The sequence below is a fragment of the Letharia columbiana genome (genome assembly GCF_014066305.1).
Source record: "Letharia columbiana isolate WasteWater2 chromosome Unknown Sc0000004_s0, whole genome shotgun sequence".
Classification (NCBI taxonomy): Eukaryota; Fungi; Ascomycota; class Lecanoromycetes; order Lecanorales; family Parmeliaceae; genus Letharia; species Letharia columbiana.
In genome coordinates, this window is record NW_023501040.1 from 1,446,194 (window position 1) to 1,462,385 (window position 16,192).

The 16,192-nt window shown below is 42.5% G+C and overlaps 5 protein-coding genes across 5 annotated transcripts; 4 read left to right on the top strand and 1 right to left on the bottom strand.

Moving 5' to 3' along the window:
* Window positions 1-305: 305 nt before the first annotated feature.
* On the top strand, window positions 306-1,304 carry HO173_002415 (uncharacterized protein; the record flags this gene model as incomplete). Its single annotated transcript, XM_037304348.1, has 1 exon — window positions 306-1,304. The coding sequence occupies one exon, from the start codon at window positions 306-308 to the stop codon at window positions 1,302-1,304; it is 999 nt and encodes a 332-aa protein (XP_037169143.1).
* A 352-nt stretch (window positions 1,305-1,656) lies between these two features.
* HO173_002416 (uncharacterized protein) lies at window positions 1,657-2,938 on the bottom strand (the record flags this gene model as incomplete). Its single annotated transcript, XM_037304349.1, has 3 exons — window positions 1,657-2,001; window positions 2,059-2,790; window positions 2,840-2,938. The coding sequence occupies 3 exons, from the start codon at window positions 2,936-2,938 to the stop codon at window positions 1,657-1,659; spliced, it is 1,176 nt and encodes a 391-aa protein (XP_037169144.1).
* A 5,910-nt stretch (window positions 2,939-8,848) lies between these two features.
* Window positions 8,849-9,355, top strand: HO173_002417 (uncharacterized protein; the record flags this gene model as incomplete). Its single annotated transcript, XM_037304350.1, has 3 exons — window positions 8,849-8,949; window positions 9,002-9,134; window positions 9,200-9,355. The coding sequence occupies 3 exons, from the start codon at window positions 8,849-8,851 to the stop codon at window positions 9,353-9,355; spliced, it is 390 nt and encodes a 129-aa protein (XP_037169145.1).
* A 798-nt stretch (window positions 9,356-10,153) lies between these two features.
* HO173_002418 (uncharacterized protein) lies at window positions 10,154-13,648 on the top strand (the record flags this gene model as incomplete). Its single annotated transcript, XM_037304351.1, has 4 exons — window positions 10,154-10,197; window positions 10,251-10,319; window positions 10,376-10,761; window positions 10,824-13,648. 4 exons carry the CDS (start codon window positions 10,154-10,156, stop codon window positions 13,646-13,648), a joined length of 3,324 nt encoding a protein of 1,107 aa, XP_037169146.1.
* Window positions 13,649-13,988: 340 nt separating this feature from the next.
* Window positions 13,989-16,034, top strand: HO173_002419 (uncharacterized protein; the record flags this gene model as incomplete). The annotated part of the gene is made up of 2 exons (XM_037304352.1): window positions 13,989-14,692; window positions 15,743-16,034. 2 exons carry the CDS (start codon window positions 13,989-13,991, stop codon window positions 16,032-16,034), a joined length of 996 nt encoding a protein of 331 aa, XP_037169147.1.
* Between the last annotated feature and the right edge of the window lie 158 nt (window positions 16,035-16,192).

The window sequence follows — 16,192 nt, forward strand, 5'->3', positions numbered from 1 at the left end:
CCTGACCGCTTTCATGTGACTCGGGTCTATCACGATACTCTTTCATCATTTCTGATGAGAAGGCCTCATCCTCCATGATCGAAGACTGTGTTGCAGCCGTCGGTTACATTTTTACTTACTCTCGTTGCTGACGTGAGACTGGTTCACGAAGCGGCAGTACGCCTTAAGCTACGCCAGCTGATAAGTATCCTCTTTCCTCGAGAATGGACTCGCGTTCTCTGTATATGAATATCGACCCTCTCTGGCAACAACAGACAACAACCGATTAATGGTGGGAGAGTGAATGCTAGATCACTCCCTTCAAAATGGCAGTACCCCTCCAAGCTGTCGCCATCCCCAAAGAGATCACTGCAACAACAGTGATCCTTCCCCACAAACCCACCGCCGCCATCGCCTGCTCCTACGTCTCTGGCACCGATCCTGCGGTCCTTGTTGTCTTTCTAAACGGCCTCATGACCGACAAATCCTCCTGGACCCCCGTCATATCTGGCATCATCCACCAGCGCAAAAGTCTCGCGTCCCCAGAATTCCCGTCAATGCTAGCCTACGACCGCTACGGCGTCGGAATGACGGAAGATCGCGATCCCTTAGATCAAGGCAGGGAGCAGGGTCATGGTCATGATTGTAAGGATGCCGCTGAGGACCTGCATTATCTGATTCAGCATTTCAGTCAAGGCCTGAAGTTGTTGAGTGGGGAGAAGTTGCGTGTCGTGCTCGTGGCTAACTCGATTGGCTGCGCGATCGCGAGATTGTATGCTGAGAGGTATCTGGTGGCTGCGGTGTTGTTTCTGGATTCTATTATGGCGAATTCTGATTTCGATTTCTGGCCTGATCCTGATGCGCCGGGGTTCGATAAGCGAGAGCTGCCAGATGATGTGACTGTCGAGGTTTTGAGGGAGCAGAGGGCGAAGTTCGCAGCTATTTTCAGGCCGGATGTGGTGAATAGAGAAGGTCTCAGCAGGCGCAGTCTAGCTAGGTTGCTACCTCACAGTGACGGGCCCATGCTAGGAAATCAAAGCGGGAAACCTTGGGTGACGGTCGTCGGGCATGATTTCGAAGCCTTTGCGAATGAGAGCTTGAGGACCATGGGTACGCCAATTGGGTTGTCGATGAGGTATATGAATCCAATGTGGCATAAGTACAATCAGGGCCTTGTGCACGTCACAGATCGTGAGAAGAGCAAGGGTCCGATCGTTGCGAAGGGCTGCGGCCATTTCATCCAGAGGGATGACCCGGACTTTGTCATCAGGGAAACGTTGGATCTGGTTGACAAGGTTAGGATGCAGCAGTCGGTGGTGTGGTGAGCCTTGTTCGCAGGAAGCCTTGTGAGAGAGTGTGGCTTTGGCTGAGCTGGATGAGTCGGTTGCGTCGTGGCTGCAACTCACATCCCAGTTGTTTGTTGCGCTGAGTTGGATGCGTTGGTGGTGGTGAAACACCCCAATCCTGTATTCACTTTCAAGACAATGTGGGAGATAGTGATGTGGTGAAAGACACCGCAGAATCGCAAGGCCGAATGCTATGGACCTCTGAAGCATATCTCTGTGAGACGTAGATGTCCTCTTGCATGGTCTAATTCCCAACGAATCCCAAACTCCAGGCCCCGTTTAAAGTGGCCTTTACCGATGCTCTACCTATGCTTTTCCCCCCTCTATATTTTCACGAGCGCCTGTAGACTCCCAGACCCCATGCTGCTCGAAGAACAGCCAATCCCCAAGCCATGCCCAAACTATCCCAGAGCACGTTCAGCTTACTGCCTTTAACTTCTTGCCAGCCAATGGGTACTTCCGCAACCGGTATACCAGCTGACTCCGCAAGCATCAACATCTCGACGTCAAATATCCAACCTTCCGAGTGCATGTATGGTATTATGTATGGTAGTGATGAACGAGAGAAAAGCTTGAAGCCGCACTGGGTGTCCCGGATAGCGGCTGTGGCAGGAGGCGTGAGGAGGCGGAGGAGGAGATGAAAGGAGTGCATGAGCAGGTTTCGAAGAAATGAGCGCTACAGATTGGTCATCAGCACCGTTCGTTTCATCTCTAATGCGGCCACTCGACAAACCTTGACGACAGCCTCACTTCCCACAAGATGCGCTCTAGACCCAACAGCCACACCCCTACCCTCAGCATCTTCAATCTTCTTAGATTCCCTGACAAGCTTGCCCAAGTCCTCGAACTTGCTGGCACCGTCCGCATCAGCAAAGATGGCATATTGCCCTCTGACATGACGCATCCCATGTGTGACCGCTCCTCCCTTGCCTCGGTTCTCGTGTAGACTGATGACCCGGATACAGGATGCACTTCTTCCTCCCAAGTCTCTCGCAAATTGTAATGCCGTGTCGATGGTCTTGTCTGTGGAGCCGTCTGAGACTACCAAGATTTCCCAGCCTGGAAGCCGACCGCTGTTTGACGCCGCGTAGCCATTTGAAACTGCCTGCGTGGCGTCCTTTCGCTTTGGGCGATTGCCATTGGCCTGCATCTTAGGAGCTTCGTTGCCGTACGCATGCTGTAAGTACTCCACGGCCTCAGTCAGCATCACCCCGAGTCTCTCCTCCTCATTAAACGCTGGTACAACGAGAGACATGAAGACCTCGGGTTCCTCGACCTGCAGATCTGTCTCTGTAGAGTCCCCTCTGCGCCGTGCGGCCTCTCCCTGTGCATTATATTTATCTTGCCAGCAAGGTAGTGGTTTGGCCTCTCCGGAGTACTCGCCAGGCTCGATAGTTCTGTAGGTCTTCTCTGATCTTAAAGGAGCGCGTGGTATGGGGGCGACGATGAATAGGGCGAGGTAAAACTATAGAGCGTCAGCAAGCAGCGGTCATTCTCCATCAGGGTAAAATTACCAAAACAGCGATGCCGATAACAGTGGACAAAGCCAAAAGTGCAGTCAGTGGCAATGATACTCCTCGGTTTGTCCGGAGGACATCTCGAAGGTAGTCCATAGTTGTTTTGTTTTAAGACCTCGTGGCTTGGCCTGCCCGAAACCAAAGATTGGTGGGATCAAGGGGAACCATGGGCAGTAAATTCTTCGATCCAATGGACGGACTTCGAGTAGTAGGGGCGCATAGTCCGTTTGCTGTGGGAATACATGGCGCAAAGGTGTAATAAAGCCGCCCAATATTCAGATGTCTTGGCATCTACTCTACGGGGAAAGATTGTTCCGGCCCCGCCTCCCGGGAAATCGAGAAGAAGACCGCTGTGTTTCGCGTGCCTCTCCTTGTGTTCTTTATTGGTCAAACTGAAATGTTCTATTGAAGTACATCTTCTCCTGTACCTCTGGTAGACTCAGCCAGTCCCATTCAACCGCTTGAGTAGCCCATGCTATTGGGGTTTGAACTATGAGATCTTCTCTGGCTATCGACTACCAGCTCCCTTCTTTGGGACCTGGTCTTCAATAGACGGGAACTCCTTTTCGGGGCGAAATGTATGTGGACTACTTTGACTACTTCTAGAACCAGTAAGAAGACAGCAGTTTTTCGTCGAAATACCGAAAAGTAGGGAACGAATGGCACGATAATCCAGTAGGGGAGCATTTAGTGGAAGACAAGATCCCAGCGCCTGCTGTGCTTAGGATTCTGGAGTTCCAGGATATAGCTCAGCAAGTAGACGTCCCTCACTCAGAGCTTGCTGAATGCACTGATCTCCGTCCGTCCCAAACGACGAGTTACTCGAGACAGATTATTTCCCCTCGAGCGTGTCACACCGTATGTGGAGTGGATGGTCATGGTAGAATAGTCCCCGTCAGCCTGCCATATCACTCAGCCGTCTGAAGACATAGAAGCGCTCGGGATGTTGATCACCACGTCTTTGTCTTTTCCAAAGCGATATCTTCAATCTTTTGGGACAATCGTCGCGGATCTTCAACAAGATATCAACGGTAAGGCTGTTCTTGCGCAAGATATAGTCAATGAAGATGGGTCCGCCGACTGAGCATGGGTTGACGTGCCAGAGTACTGTTTGTTCCCTCCGAGCAACACGTTTATCTTTTCAGACATGCCAGAATCAGAGGAGTGAGTGCATGTGATGGGAGACTTGAGGTCCAGATTGTGGGTAGCCTTGAAGTCTTATTACGTGAAACTCAAGCTTGTTTAATAAGTGCACCACAGGTCGGCACGAGTGGATTGGCCAACTGGACTGTCTTCGTGTATTGAGACGAGTTTTTTCTCGTCGTTGCTTGCTCTGAGAACAGATAGGTAGCTAATCTTCAGGAATCTTCAAGTATAACCTCGATCGATGTTGTATTTTACTCTACTTGAATGCTTGGGGCGTACTTTTCGCAAATTCGTATTGGGACAGCAGTAAAACCTCCACCGTCTCAACCACCGCCCCCAGAAGTACTCAATCACTCTACACATTGTCCCTCCTCCCCTGCCCTACCTGGAAGTAAGAAATATTTTACTCGTAAAATTGGAAACTTGGCATACTTGAATATTTTCAAATCAGGATCGTTCCCGGACTATCCGCCGAGGTTTCTCGTGTCTTAACGTGATTTCTCGGGGATAGGTCTTTGAGTCTCTTTGGGGGAAGGGCGGGAGTGTGTGCAGCCCATGTTGGTGTCGGGGCTTGCCTTTTCGCTTTTGTGATTAGTTGGTGTGGTTATTGCGAGAAGCGGGACCTACGAACACCAATTTACTGTGTTGAGATGCCTCATTGGTGCGTTCTAGATTTTATAACACACAGGATACAGAGGTATTTGTGAAAAAACAAAGCCGTAGCGTTCGTTCGTTGTAATGCTGACAAGGTCCTTCTTTCTTTCGCAGGCTTCCAAGAATTGATTGTTCTCAGACCAACTCATTGTGTCTTTACTTACCAGACACCTAACCAAGTCTTTGTCAACCCCTCGGCATTCCCCTCAACATCACCTACTTATACCTACAACTCGCCTCTCTTCACCGTTTCAACAACACATCTTCCCCTATCTCTAGCTACCCTCGAAGAACCAAATCCTCTCTATCGCACCATGTCTCGAGAATTCCTCACCCATCTTCTCAGCACAACCGAGAACCGCGTTCGCTCCGACCAAGGCGCAAACTGCATGATCTGTCTAGAAGACTACAACACGCTGAACACTTTAACTGGGGTAGTCGAGTGGGAGGTTGATCTGCCATGCGGTCATCCGGTAGGATCATCATGCATAGTCACCTGGCTTCAGGCCAACAACAACTGCCCTGCCTGCCGGAAGAATTTTTTTCCAACACAACCCCGTCCACATCTCGAGCACGGCATCATGGACACCGGCAGAGCAAGGACAACTACAGTTCAGGCCCCAATCAGAGGTGTGGTACCATGCACAATAGCTATCATACCCACCATCTTGGGCATTGGTTTGTTACAGGAATTTTTTTTTGGTAAAATAAAAAAAAAAAAAAAAAAAAAAAAAAAAAAAAAAAAAAAATAAAAAAAAAAAAAAAAAAAAAAAAAAAAAAAAAAAAAAATAAAAAAAAAAAAAAAAAAAAAAAAAAAAAATTTAAAAAAAAAAAAAAAAAAAAAAAAAAAAAAAAAAAAAAAAAAAAAAAAAAAAAAAAAAAAAAAAAAAAAAAAAAAAAAAAAAAAAAAAAAAAAAAAAAAAAAAAAAAAAAAAAAAAAAAAAAAAAAAAAAAAAAAAAAAAAAAAAAAAAAAAAAAAAAAAAAAAAAAAAAAAAAAAAAAAAAAAAAAAAAAAAAAAAAAAAAAAAAAAAAAAAAAAAAAAAAAAAAAAAAAAAAAAAAAAAAATATAAAAAAAAAAAAAAAAAAAAAAAAAAAAAAAAAAAAAAAAAAAAAAAAAAAAAAAAAAAAAAAAAAAAAAAAAAAAAAAAAAAAAAAAAAAAAAAAAAAAAAAAAAAAAAAAAAAAAAAAAAAAAAAAAAAAAAAAAATATCTATTATTACTAGAAAACGTAGTTTATTAGAAAATATAGTTTTTATAAATCCGCTAAATTCGACGTAATATTAAAATGTCTACTTCTTATTAAAATATAATCTACTTTATATTAATATATTAAAATCTATATTTTAAAAGATATAAATTATATAATATATTTTATTAGTATATATAATAGAATAAGATAGAGCTAAGCTATAAAATCTTAAATTTATATATATAATTAATTATAAATTTAAAGTTACTACGCCCTTTAATTAAATCGATTAAGTTATCGCGAATAAATAAATTAGTATTCGCAATTATTAAAGTCTCTTATTCTATCGAGTCTACTTTCAATTATTTAATAACTTTACTATTTTCTATTAAAATCTTAAGATTTTTTTTTAAATTATAAAGCGTAGATTACGCTTTTAAATGTCTTAAGAATTTCGAAGTTTAATCTTATAATTATTAAAAGGAAAGATATTTAGATATCGCTTATTAAATTAACTCGATAGCTCTAATTAAAAAAATAATTATAAACTTAATTTATAGACCTTTACTCGTTATTATTATTATATTAAATTATTATAAGTAAAGATCTATAAATTAAATTTATAAAGTTAGATTTTTCTAAGTTAAATCGAATTTTAGTCTTAGCTCTAAGTTAAATTAAACTCTAATCGCTTATTATATATTTTTAATCTACTTTTATTATTATAAAATTAATTTAATCTATATAATATATAAATATATATATATAAAGAGAGGTATATTAAGATCTAATTAGAAAGATATAATAATTATTTATAAAAAAATATAAAAAAAACTATATTCTCATAATAAAAAGTATTAAAATATCGAAAAGAAATAAAAATAATATATTAATTAGTAATATAAATTTTATAATATCTTCTATCGTAGTAATTTTTTTTAAACGATTTTAATTTATTTAAATATATATTATTTTAAAATAATAATTTAATATAGAATTATAAAGAGTATATAATATAAGATCTTAAAGAGTTAAATTATATTCTTAATAAAAAAAATTTTATTATTATTAAATTTCTATAAAATAATTTTTATATTTTTTTAAAAAAAATTTTTTTTTTTTTTTTTTATAAAAAAAAAAAAAAAAAAAAAAAAAAAAAAAAAAAAATAAAAAAATAAAAAAAAAAAAAAAAAAAAAAAAAAAAAAAAAAAAAAAAAAAAAAAAAAAAAAAAAAAATAAAAATTAAAAAAAAAAAAAATAATAAAAAATTAATAAATTATAAAAAATTTTAAAAAAATTTAAAAAAAAAAAAAAAAAAAAAAAAAAAAAAAAAAAAAAAAAAAAAAAAAAAAAAAAAAAAAAAAAAAAAAAAAAAAAAAAAAAAAAAAAAAAAAAAAAAAAAATAAAAAAAAAAAAATATAATAAAAAAAAAAAAAAAAAAAAAATTTTTAAAATAAAAAAAAAAAAAAAAAAAAAAAAAAAAAAAAAAAAAAAAAAAAAAAAAAAAAAAAAAAAAAAAAAAAAAAAAAAAAAAAAAAAAAAAAAAAAAAAAAAAAAAAAAAAAAAAAAAAAAAAAAAAAAAAAAAAAAAAAAAAAAAAAAAAAAAAAAAAAAAAAAAAAAAAAAAAAAAAAAAAAAAAAAAAAAAAAAAAAAAAAAAAAAAAAAAAAAAAAAAAAAAAAAAAAAAAAAAAAAAAAAAAAAAAAAAAATTTAAAAAAAATTTAAAAAAAAAAAAAAAAAAAAAAAAAAAAAAAAAAAAAAAAAAAAAAAAAAAAAAAAAAAAAAAAAAAAAAAAAAAAAAAAAAAAAAAAAAAAAAAAAAAAAAAAAAAAAAAAAAAAAAAAAAAAAAAAAAAAAAAAAAAAAAAAAAAAAAAAAAAAAAAAAAAAAAAAAAAAAAAAAAAAAAAAAAAAAAAAAAAAAAAAAAAAAAAAAAAAAAAAAAAAAAAAAAAAAAAAAAAAAAAAAAAAAAAAAAAAAAAAAAAAAAAAAAAAAAAAAAAAAAAAAAAAAAAAAAAAAAAAAAAAAAAAAAAAAAAAAAAAAAAAAAAAAAAAAAAAAAAAAAAAAAAAAAAAAAAAAAAAAAAAAAAAAAAAAAAAAAAAAAAAAAAAAAAAAAAAAAAAAAAAAAAAAAAAAAAAAAAAAAAAAAAAAAAAAAAAAAAAAAAAAAAAAAAAAAAAAAAAAAAAAAAAAATTAAAAAAAAAAAAAAAAAAAAAAAAAAAAAAAAAAAAAAAAAAAAAAAAAAAAAAAAAAAAAAAAAAAAAAAAAAAAAAAAAAAAAAAAAAAAAAAAAAATAAAAAAAAAAAAAAAAAAAAAAATAAAAAAAAAAAAAATATTTTTTTATTTTTATTTAAAAAATAAATAAATTAAAAAAAAAAATAAAATTAATAAAAAAAAAAAAATAATTAGGAAAAAAAGAAAAGGAAAGGTAAAAAAATAAAATTAAAAAATAAAAATAAGGTTCCGTAGGAGCGTAGTAAAGTAAGGGGCTAACCCGAAGGGGATTAGCCAGCGAAGAATGAGCTTAGCACGCTCTGAGGGACCGAGGCAATTGTCAGATAACAATCACAAATGGCTTACTGATCGCTCCATGTCCTCACGGAGTAGCCGTTGGAAGGCAAGCATTTCCCTTACTACATTCCTCACTACTCACTCACTACCTCTACATCCATCTGGCATGAGCCAAATTCATCGTTGGATTCCCACGCATGATGCGATGCAATGCAAAAGTACGTACGACAGGAATTTGGTCAAGGAAAAGGGAGATTCATATCATCGTCTCATTGCCTTTCGTACCGTTCTACGATCTAGGCCCACCAATGTACGAGTAGCCTTGTGACGATGGTTCATGCGGTCGGTGCGCCCTTTTGGACTGGCAACTGCGTCTTGTATGCAGGTAGGTGGGGGCTCGGAGCCAATTGGCTACACTGTCCAATCCTACATACCGCGATGTAACCTCGAGCATCTACTACTCATGGCACAGTCCAGAGAGTAGTTTCGCTGGATGCACATAAATCTGCTCATGCTGCTGTTCTTCATCTCATTGAGTAGACCGGGTTTTGCACGACTTTTCCAGGAGCAAAAACACCATAAGGCTGTCACAATTGGTGATCAGCCCATCTAGTCATGCGAACCCCCACTTCCCCGAACAGCTTAGCAGCTGACCTCTTGACAGCGCCAACGGCCGGCTCCCATACCGTGCTCTGCTGGCCGTCCTGGCGTGCGAAGTCCTCACCAGTGGCTCCGGCTGTTTCCCCTCCAATGTATGGCCTCCAGAAAATAGGCAAAGGGAAAGCGAAGGTGTTGTGGTGAGTTCATGCTGTGTTTTGAGCCTATGGATCTCGATAAAGCCGTTAGGACTGACCAGATCTAGGTAGCCGTCCTTAGCCATTCCAGGACTTGCAGGGGTGTCACTGGCAACCTGGACCTTCGGTCCCACATCTGTCACTCCAAACCCGGCTCTCTTGGCCTGTGGGATCCCGCAAAGCAAGGCGTCGCCGCTCAAACGACCTGCGTTAGTGTCATGTAGGCCAGCGAATCGATACCAGCGATGCATAATCGATCGCCGGCCTACTTTGCCTGCTTTTTAGCCTGAAAAAAGTCCTACTGAACGCGTCGATTGCACAAGCCAGTGTCTGCGCCAGGGACTTGGTGAGAGACCATAGGCTACATGAGGTACCTCGTGCCTAGGCGCGGGCCTTGTGGCCGTATAAGGCCCAGACGTGTTAGATATTAGGACTGATAGATACAGTTTAGCTCGGGGGAGGCCGACAGTGCCAATTTACTGCCAACATGAAGCTTGCGTTGGGCCGCACAATAGATCATGTATTGCTGTGTGTTCGGCGTCGCCTATCCGATCATGCGGTGGAGGCTAAGGACACATAGAACAATGTCCTTAGCTAGGCCTTTTCTTGGAAACCACCAGCTCTATAGGACGTCGTTGCTTTTCCGAGAAATCGCGCAGAATGGCATTGGCTGTCGCTTGCATAAGATTTGCAGTCCTTAGAGTCCCTCCTACTCGCAGATGCCGTTCTTAGCAGCTATCTCGGTGGGAGTCTCAATGCCGTCAGAGTCCTAAGCCGAGAGCACCCTGCCTACCGTTTTTTCATGTGGCTTTACCCTCATTGAGCTGTCACTCCACAAGAATGACCCTAGTGTGGAGCAATGTCAGAAGCCCCAACTTCTTAACTTGTTTCTTCCCCAACATTTTCTCAGCGGTCCGTACTTTTTCAAGGCGCTCTCATTCTTCGGCCTAGACAAGTCAATTTTTCTTACAATCTCAGACTTTTGAAAAAGGTATTAACACATTTTCGGTTTACAATTCACAATGTGTGGTACAACTCCTGATTCTGTTTGCGAGACACCTTGCCTGTAAGTGGGCATACAGTCACACATCCTCGCAGATCATTAACAACTACCTCCAGACCCATGTTGGGTCTACCGCGCACGATGAATGGTACAACACCCATTTCTGCCCGCGAAGCACCTTGTGCGTGAGTGCTCAGTCCTTTGATCCTAAACGAAATACATGTTGACACCTATATGTCAGCTTGAGACATCTCATCCGCGACGGTGTCGATAGAAGGATCTTAGACTCCCTCTCTGAATATGGATGTCTACGCAATTTCCTCGAATGGGTCGAAATCGACCGTTCCCCCAATCCAGACATAGAAGAAGACGAGCTCAGGATGTGCCCTTTGATCTGGTGTCGCAAGACTTTTGACAGTAGAGAATTAGCAGCTCGTCACGTTCCCGATTGCCCTCGCCTTTCGACTGCGTGGTATTGGTGCCCGTTCCATAAGCGCCCCGAACGTTTCCTAAAGTGTAACAAACTCTGCGAGAATGATCCGAAAGTCAGGTTTCGAAACAAAGACAATAAGCTGGCTGAAAGGTTTCTCAATTGGGTCTGTCGCAGACGCTCTGAGAAAAGATCAGGTCTGTACTCGGCTTCTTCACCATTGAAGTACAATAATACTAACGAACCCATGCTCCAAAAGCCGAACTGAAGGAGCAAAGAGCCTTGGATGGAGGCATGCGGCAAGGATGGAAGGAAGAGCTTGGCACAGGTCTTGACAATCAAAGATTCGAATCGCCTGGATCGGCCCTAAACTCGTCCCGGGCCAACGACTGTCCTATGTTGACGGGATGGTCAGATGAAAAAGCAAGATACCCAGGCGTCCGAGTTGCCGAAATACGTGACCCTAACGTCTGTCTTCCGGAGCTAGCATCACGCCAAAGCGTCGTAGGGCCAATTCACGAGATGTGCGACCCTTTTTCAGCACTCTCACACGAGATGTACGACCCCTCATCTCCCCCGAAAATTTCTTTGGCGTCGTCCAAGCGGAAAGACTCACCAGAGCTTCTACATCCGATCAACAGCGAATCTGGTCGGCCAAGCTTGTGGCAAAAAACGCACGGAACTCCAGCCATTGATATTCGTTTGTCTACCGCTAAGCGATCCAGCAATGGCTGGCCTGATACCCATGAAACAGGGAGCACGATCTCATCTGTAGATCAGGAAGCTTCCGAGGCGTATGATCTCTGCAGAATACCAAGCCCCGGGCCTAGGCATACATCTATGGCGAACCCGGATCCCTATACACAGAGCGATAGTAAAAGATGCACAATCTTTGTGTCTACTGACATTTCGAGAGAGAGTAGCGACAGTTCCGGGGCATCGTTGGAGTCTCCTCGCGTTGAGACAATAATATCATCGTCACCAAGGCACAAACCAGTCGACCGGATTAGACCGTTACCCACGCCGCCTCAGCGCAAGTCTTCAAACTTGAACGGGCCGTTGCCGTCGGTTCCAAATTCGCCATTAACGACCAGTTCTTCCGAACGCTTTTCAGTCGTGAGCCGTAATCCTAGGTTGTCAAGCGGGACGTCTGTCTCCTATACTGATTCCGAGTTTGTGGGATGTGCCCCTACAGATGCGTCGACCGACACATTTTGGACGGCTCACGATTCGATCTGGGAGTCCCAGAGGCGACACGAGCCATCACTCACGAGCTCATCTTCGACCGACAGCAAAGTTATGAGAGATGAGATACTGGCTGGCGATGCCTCGTCCGTGAATCGAACTCGTCCAAACGAACCAAGGAATCCTTATACATTCTGGAATACTGTCTCTCCAAGTACCCTTGCTCCTACTGCTACCCCTCCAGCCTCAAATGACGTCTCCCCAAGCTCTCAAAAATTTGGACTTTCCTCCCCCTGGTCATACAACTTCTCTCCAACAAGCCCAACAGTGAACTTTGTGTCTTCACCGTCAGGAGTTGCCTGTTCATCCACATTCACCCGCGAGGGACCAGATCCGGGAAGGGTAGAGCATCATAAAGACGCCACCAGCGGTGGGATATCTCTTGATTCATCGCCTTCAGGATCGACAACAAAAGATCTCGAGCATACACGCTCTGCTCGCAACAGCTCTGAGCCGGGTCTTCCAATTCAGCGTCCAGTCTCGCACCCAGCGGTCTCGACAGCGTCTCGAGCCCCATGGCCAAAGGACATCCTGGCCCAACAGCATTCCCATTCTTTCTATCGTCCGTTCCAAATCAAAGAGTTTGACCCGTCGTCCGTCTGTGTTCAGCCTTCGCTCATGAGAATGGAGTCGACAGACTTGGCTGGCCCTATCCATTGGAGTGGTGTCGACGATTTATTAGAGTCAATGATAAAGTCAAATATGACACATGCCGAAGCCTCAAAGTCGTGGACCACCGCTTTCTTGCCCTCTGTATCTTCTTCTGCACCTCCGGCACGGGATATTGACATGGAATCGAGCTTCATGAGTGGGAGCATGGAGACAGTGAGACCAGAGATACCAGTGCCCCTTTTTACCTCGATCGACACGATGGCTGCTAATTATGGTCTCTGCAAGCTGCCATCGCCGACCTGCGATGGTGACCCGCACTATCCGTTCAACTCGTCGTTTTGCTCAGAAAGACAGCCTAGCGTCGCCTTGTGGAGTAGGAGGCATATGGACGTTCCGCCATTACCTTTGTCCAGAAGCAACATCTTTTCATCGGGCTCCAGAGGTGAGGAGGCAATCTTGAACCCTCGGAGGTCCAGGCCGACGCCGGAGATGGTACCGCAGAGCCAGAGCAGAGAAGGACAAAGGAGCAATGGCGAAGCCGCAGGCTCCGAAAGTGAGGTTGCTTCAGCGCATCAACGCCGACCTCACCTATCTAATGCTCTTGATTCACCATCTTCTACAAAGTCTCTGCCACATTGCTTCGATCATGGATCCCTCCTGGTGACTCATTCTGCACCAAAGCAGGTGCAGGTCCAAACACTCCAGGCATTGGTTGGCGCTGTGAACAAAGATTGGATGCAGAGGCTGGAATTAGACTCTGAGCTCTGGTTCCGTTGTGCTGCACTGCCGCCATGTGATTTGTTCGAAAAAGGCATCGGGACCCTGAGGGAATACTTTCGTGGCAGATTGGGACAGACCTTCGATGACGTCTTTGCGTTTATACATCTGGCATTTGCTGCCGCGTTTCTCTTACACTATCAGCAGGATTTTTATGGCTTGGATACTTTTTATTACGACGCTCTTCAGTGGCAGCATGCGCTTTCCGACAAGGACGACAAGATCTTGTTTCTGAAGGTTATGAATCGTTGGTCGTGGCTACCTAAGATTCAGCCTACCCTGTTATTCAATAGCAGTCGCCATGCAAGCGTCGGAAGCAGCATCTCCCGGGAGTCACTCAACTGTAGCAACCAGGCAGACATGTTGGATGTATTAAGAAACAGTGAGGTTTTCAAAGGTTGCATTAGTTTCCTCGACGGCAAGCCAACACTTATTCCATTCAAGATTTAAGATGGCCATTCTAACCGACTTGTAGGTTTCGAGGAGGCAGATATTTGTGAAAGGAATGCTCAATATCCGCCCAAGGAATTGGCCGTATTTGCCCAGTCTCGGACCGACGAAATCGAGCACTTGATCGAGCATATCACTCGCCCGCTCCAGCATGAGCGCGGCGTAGAAGCTCTTCGAAGGATAGTGGTTGATACCGAGTTCCGAATAGCTTGTGGGTTATTGCAGGACCTGCGTGAAGTCGAGGTCACCTTGAATACCAGTGGTAGAGTAAGATGCAAGTCTTCATCAATTTGCTACTCATTCAGCTAACAAATTCCAGTGGAGCTCTGAGTCACCTGAAATGTTTGAAAGATATCACGATATCGTCACAAACCAATGTAACAAAGCGCTGCCGTCGAGGGACTCAGACTGGTATCCAGCCTGGCGTAATGATCATTATATCGTCGACTTGGTCCGAGTACTGGAAATGTCGAAATTGCAGGACAGACCCGACGCCCTTGAATCCACTTTCGAGCTTTGGCCAGATACCAGTGAGCTCGAAGTTATCTGTCCGACCCAGCCACTTTCCGATTCGCCTGCTCCTTGGTATCCAACAAATAATGGAGCTAGGACCCTCGACTCCTCTCAAATCAGCGACGTGCGTTGGAGGTCTACGGCTGATTCAGAGAGACCCGAAGTCAGTACCCGGCCTACCTCGCTGACCACTTTGTCTCAAGCCTCCATCTCCCCAACGCCGCTAACTCCCAACACTCCAACAACTTCAACTTTAAGTTGTCGAGAATGCTCCAAGGACTTCACGGGAAGCCCACAAGACGCCAGATCCAATTTTCGGCGTCATCAACGAACGTCCCCAAGACACAATAAAAATGCAGGGCTCAAATGTCCCCATCCAGAATGTCGTATGAAGCCCCCCATGAGATCTGACAACCTAGGCCCGCATCTCAAGAAGAGACATCGGATGTCCTCGTCAGAAAGAAGTGTCGCTATAGACCAAAGTAGACTATCGGCAAGGAGAGTGGACGATGATGGAATTGATCGACATAGGTCTCGTAGAAAATAGGCGTTCAGTTTCTTGTGCTGTCTTTCAAGAATGACTGAAAGCTATCGTTTCGATGGATTGGATTTCATGATCTATAAGACATTTCCTCAAGGACTAAGATTCGATGTATAATCCATTTAGTTGCGATCTAATGAAACGATGAATTTATGACCTCAGACAAATCACATATGTGTTCCCGCCCCTGATGATACTCACCGATTGACCCTTGATGTCTGATCTTTACTCGCCCTATGACTCCTTTACTGCGGTCACATCTTCTCATAGGCCCCCGAGCCTGCAGGATCTATCCCATCGGAGCCGGATAAAGTCAATCACGCTCTTGGAGGGATGACAAGGCTACCTGGCTCTAGGACCGCGAGTATGACCCAGATAGGAGAGCCTCATCATGATACGCTAAGACAAATACAGCTCGAGTGGTGTCCTGAACTGGACTTTGGTGGCTAGAACGCGATGGCAAAGGCAACCATAAGGACTGTCCAGCGCATCGTTGGCCTCTAGGACTACCGGGAGAACCTCGATCGAGACGTAGATACCAGAGCTTTGTCATGACATCTCAAGATAGGCGCGCGAGTACCGTCTCATGACACTTAGAAGGCGATGGCAAAGGCATCCATAAGGACTATCGAGCGCGTCTTTCGCGTCTAGGACTGCTAGGACGTTCGGCGTCGACCGGTCAATTGCGTATGTCCCGCGGACGAACAGGAAGCCAGGATGTATTCGCTAAAGATGGGGGAGACATATAAAGTAGCATGGGATCGCCACTGAGACTTCCAAGAACAGGAAAAGTAGCAGACATTCCGTCACAGGAATCGGACCAGAATACCGATCATCCCCTCGGAAGAGCTGTCAGAGTGGTACTGGACGCAGTCAGAAGCCTAGGACCCTAACCTCGGCACTCTTGATCCAAGCTCTTGACTTGTGCAAACGCTAGGCCAGCCATGCCGTTAGTGCGGTCTTTTCCTCCATTCGCCTCTCCCCTCCCCTCCTTTCCGTATTGCAATGCAACTGACACGGCTTTCTTCTTTGACCATCAGGTCCCAATATCCTTCTTCTACACAAAGCCAATACACACAGAATCCGTATACACAGGACCAACACACACAGAACCACTCCTCCAGTTCCTCCTCGGGTTCCGCAACTTCGCAGCTGGACCGATGGGTCAAGACGAAGGAGACGCATGAGCAGGTGGCCCTCGGGAAGAAGAGCTCGAGGCGGACGGCGGATACGATTGTCTTTTTGGATAACGCGGGACAAAGGATCGAGGGGGGCGCGAGAGGGTCCGGGGATGTAGAGGAGAGGGAAGTTGTGGAATGGGGGACAAGGTGATGAGGGAGTAGGTGGGAGCTGTACTGATGTGTGTTTTTTTTATTCACGGTCTATACTAAGGGGGTTTCCGCTCCGGTTCGGTGTTGGAAGAGGAGGAATTGGGGTCCAGTGCACTTCGGAAGTAGGCTTCTTGGTACGAATCTTATGAGATATGAGTA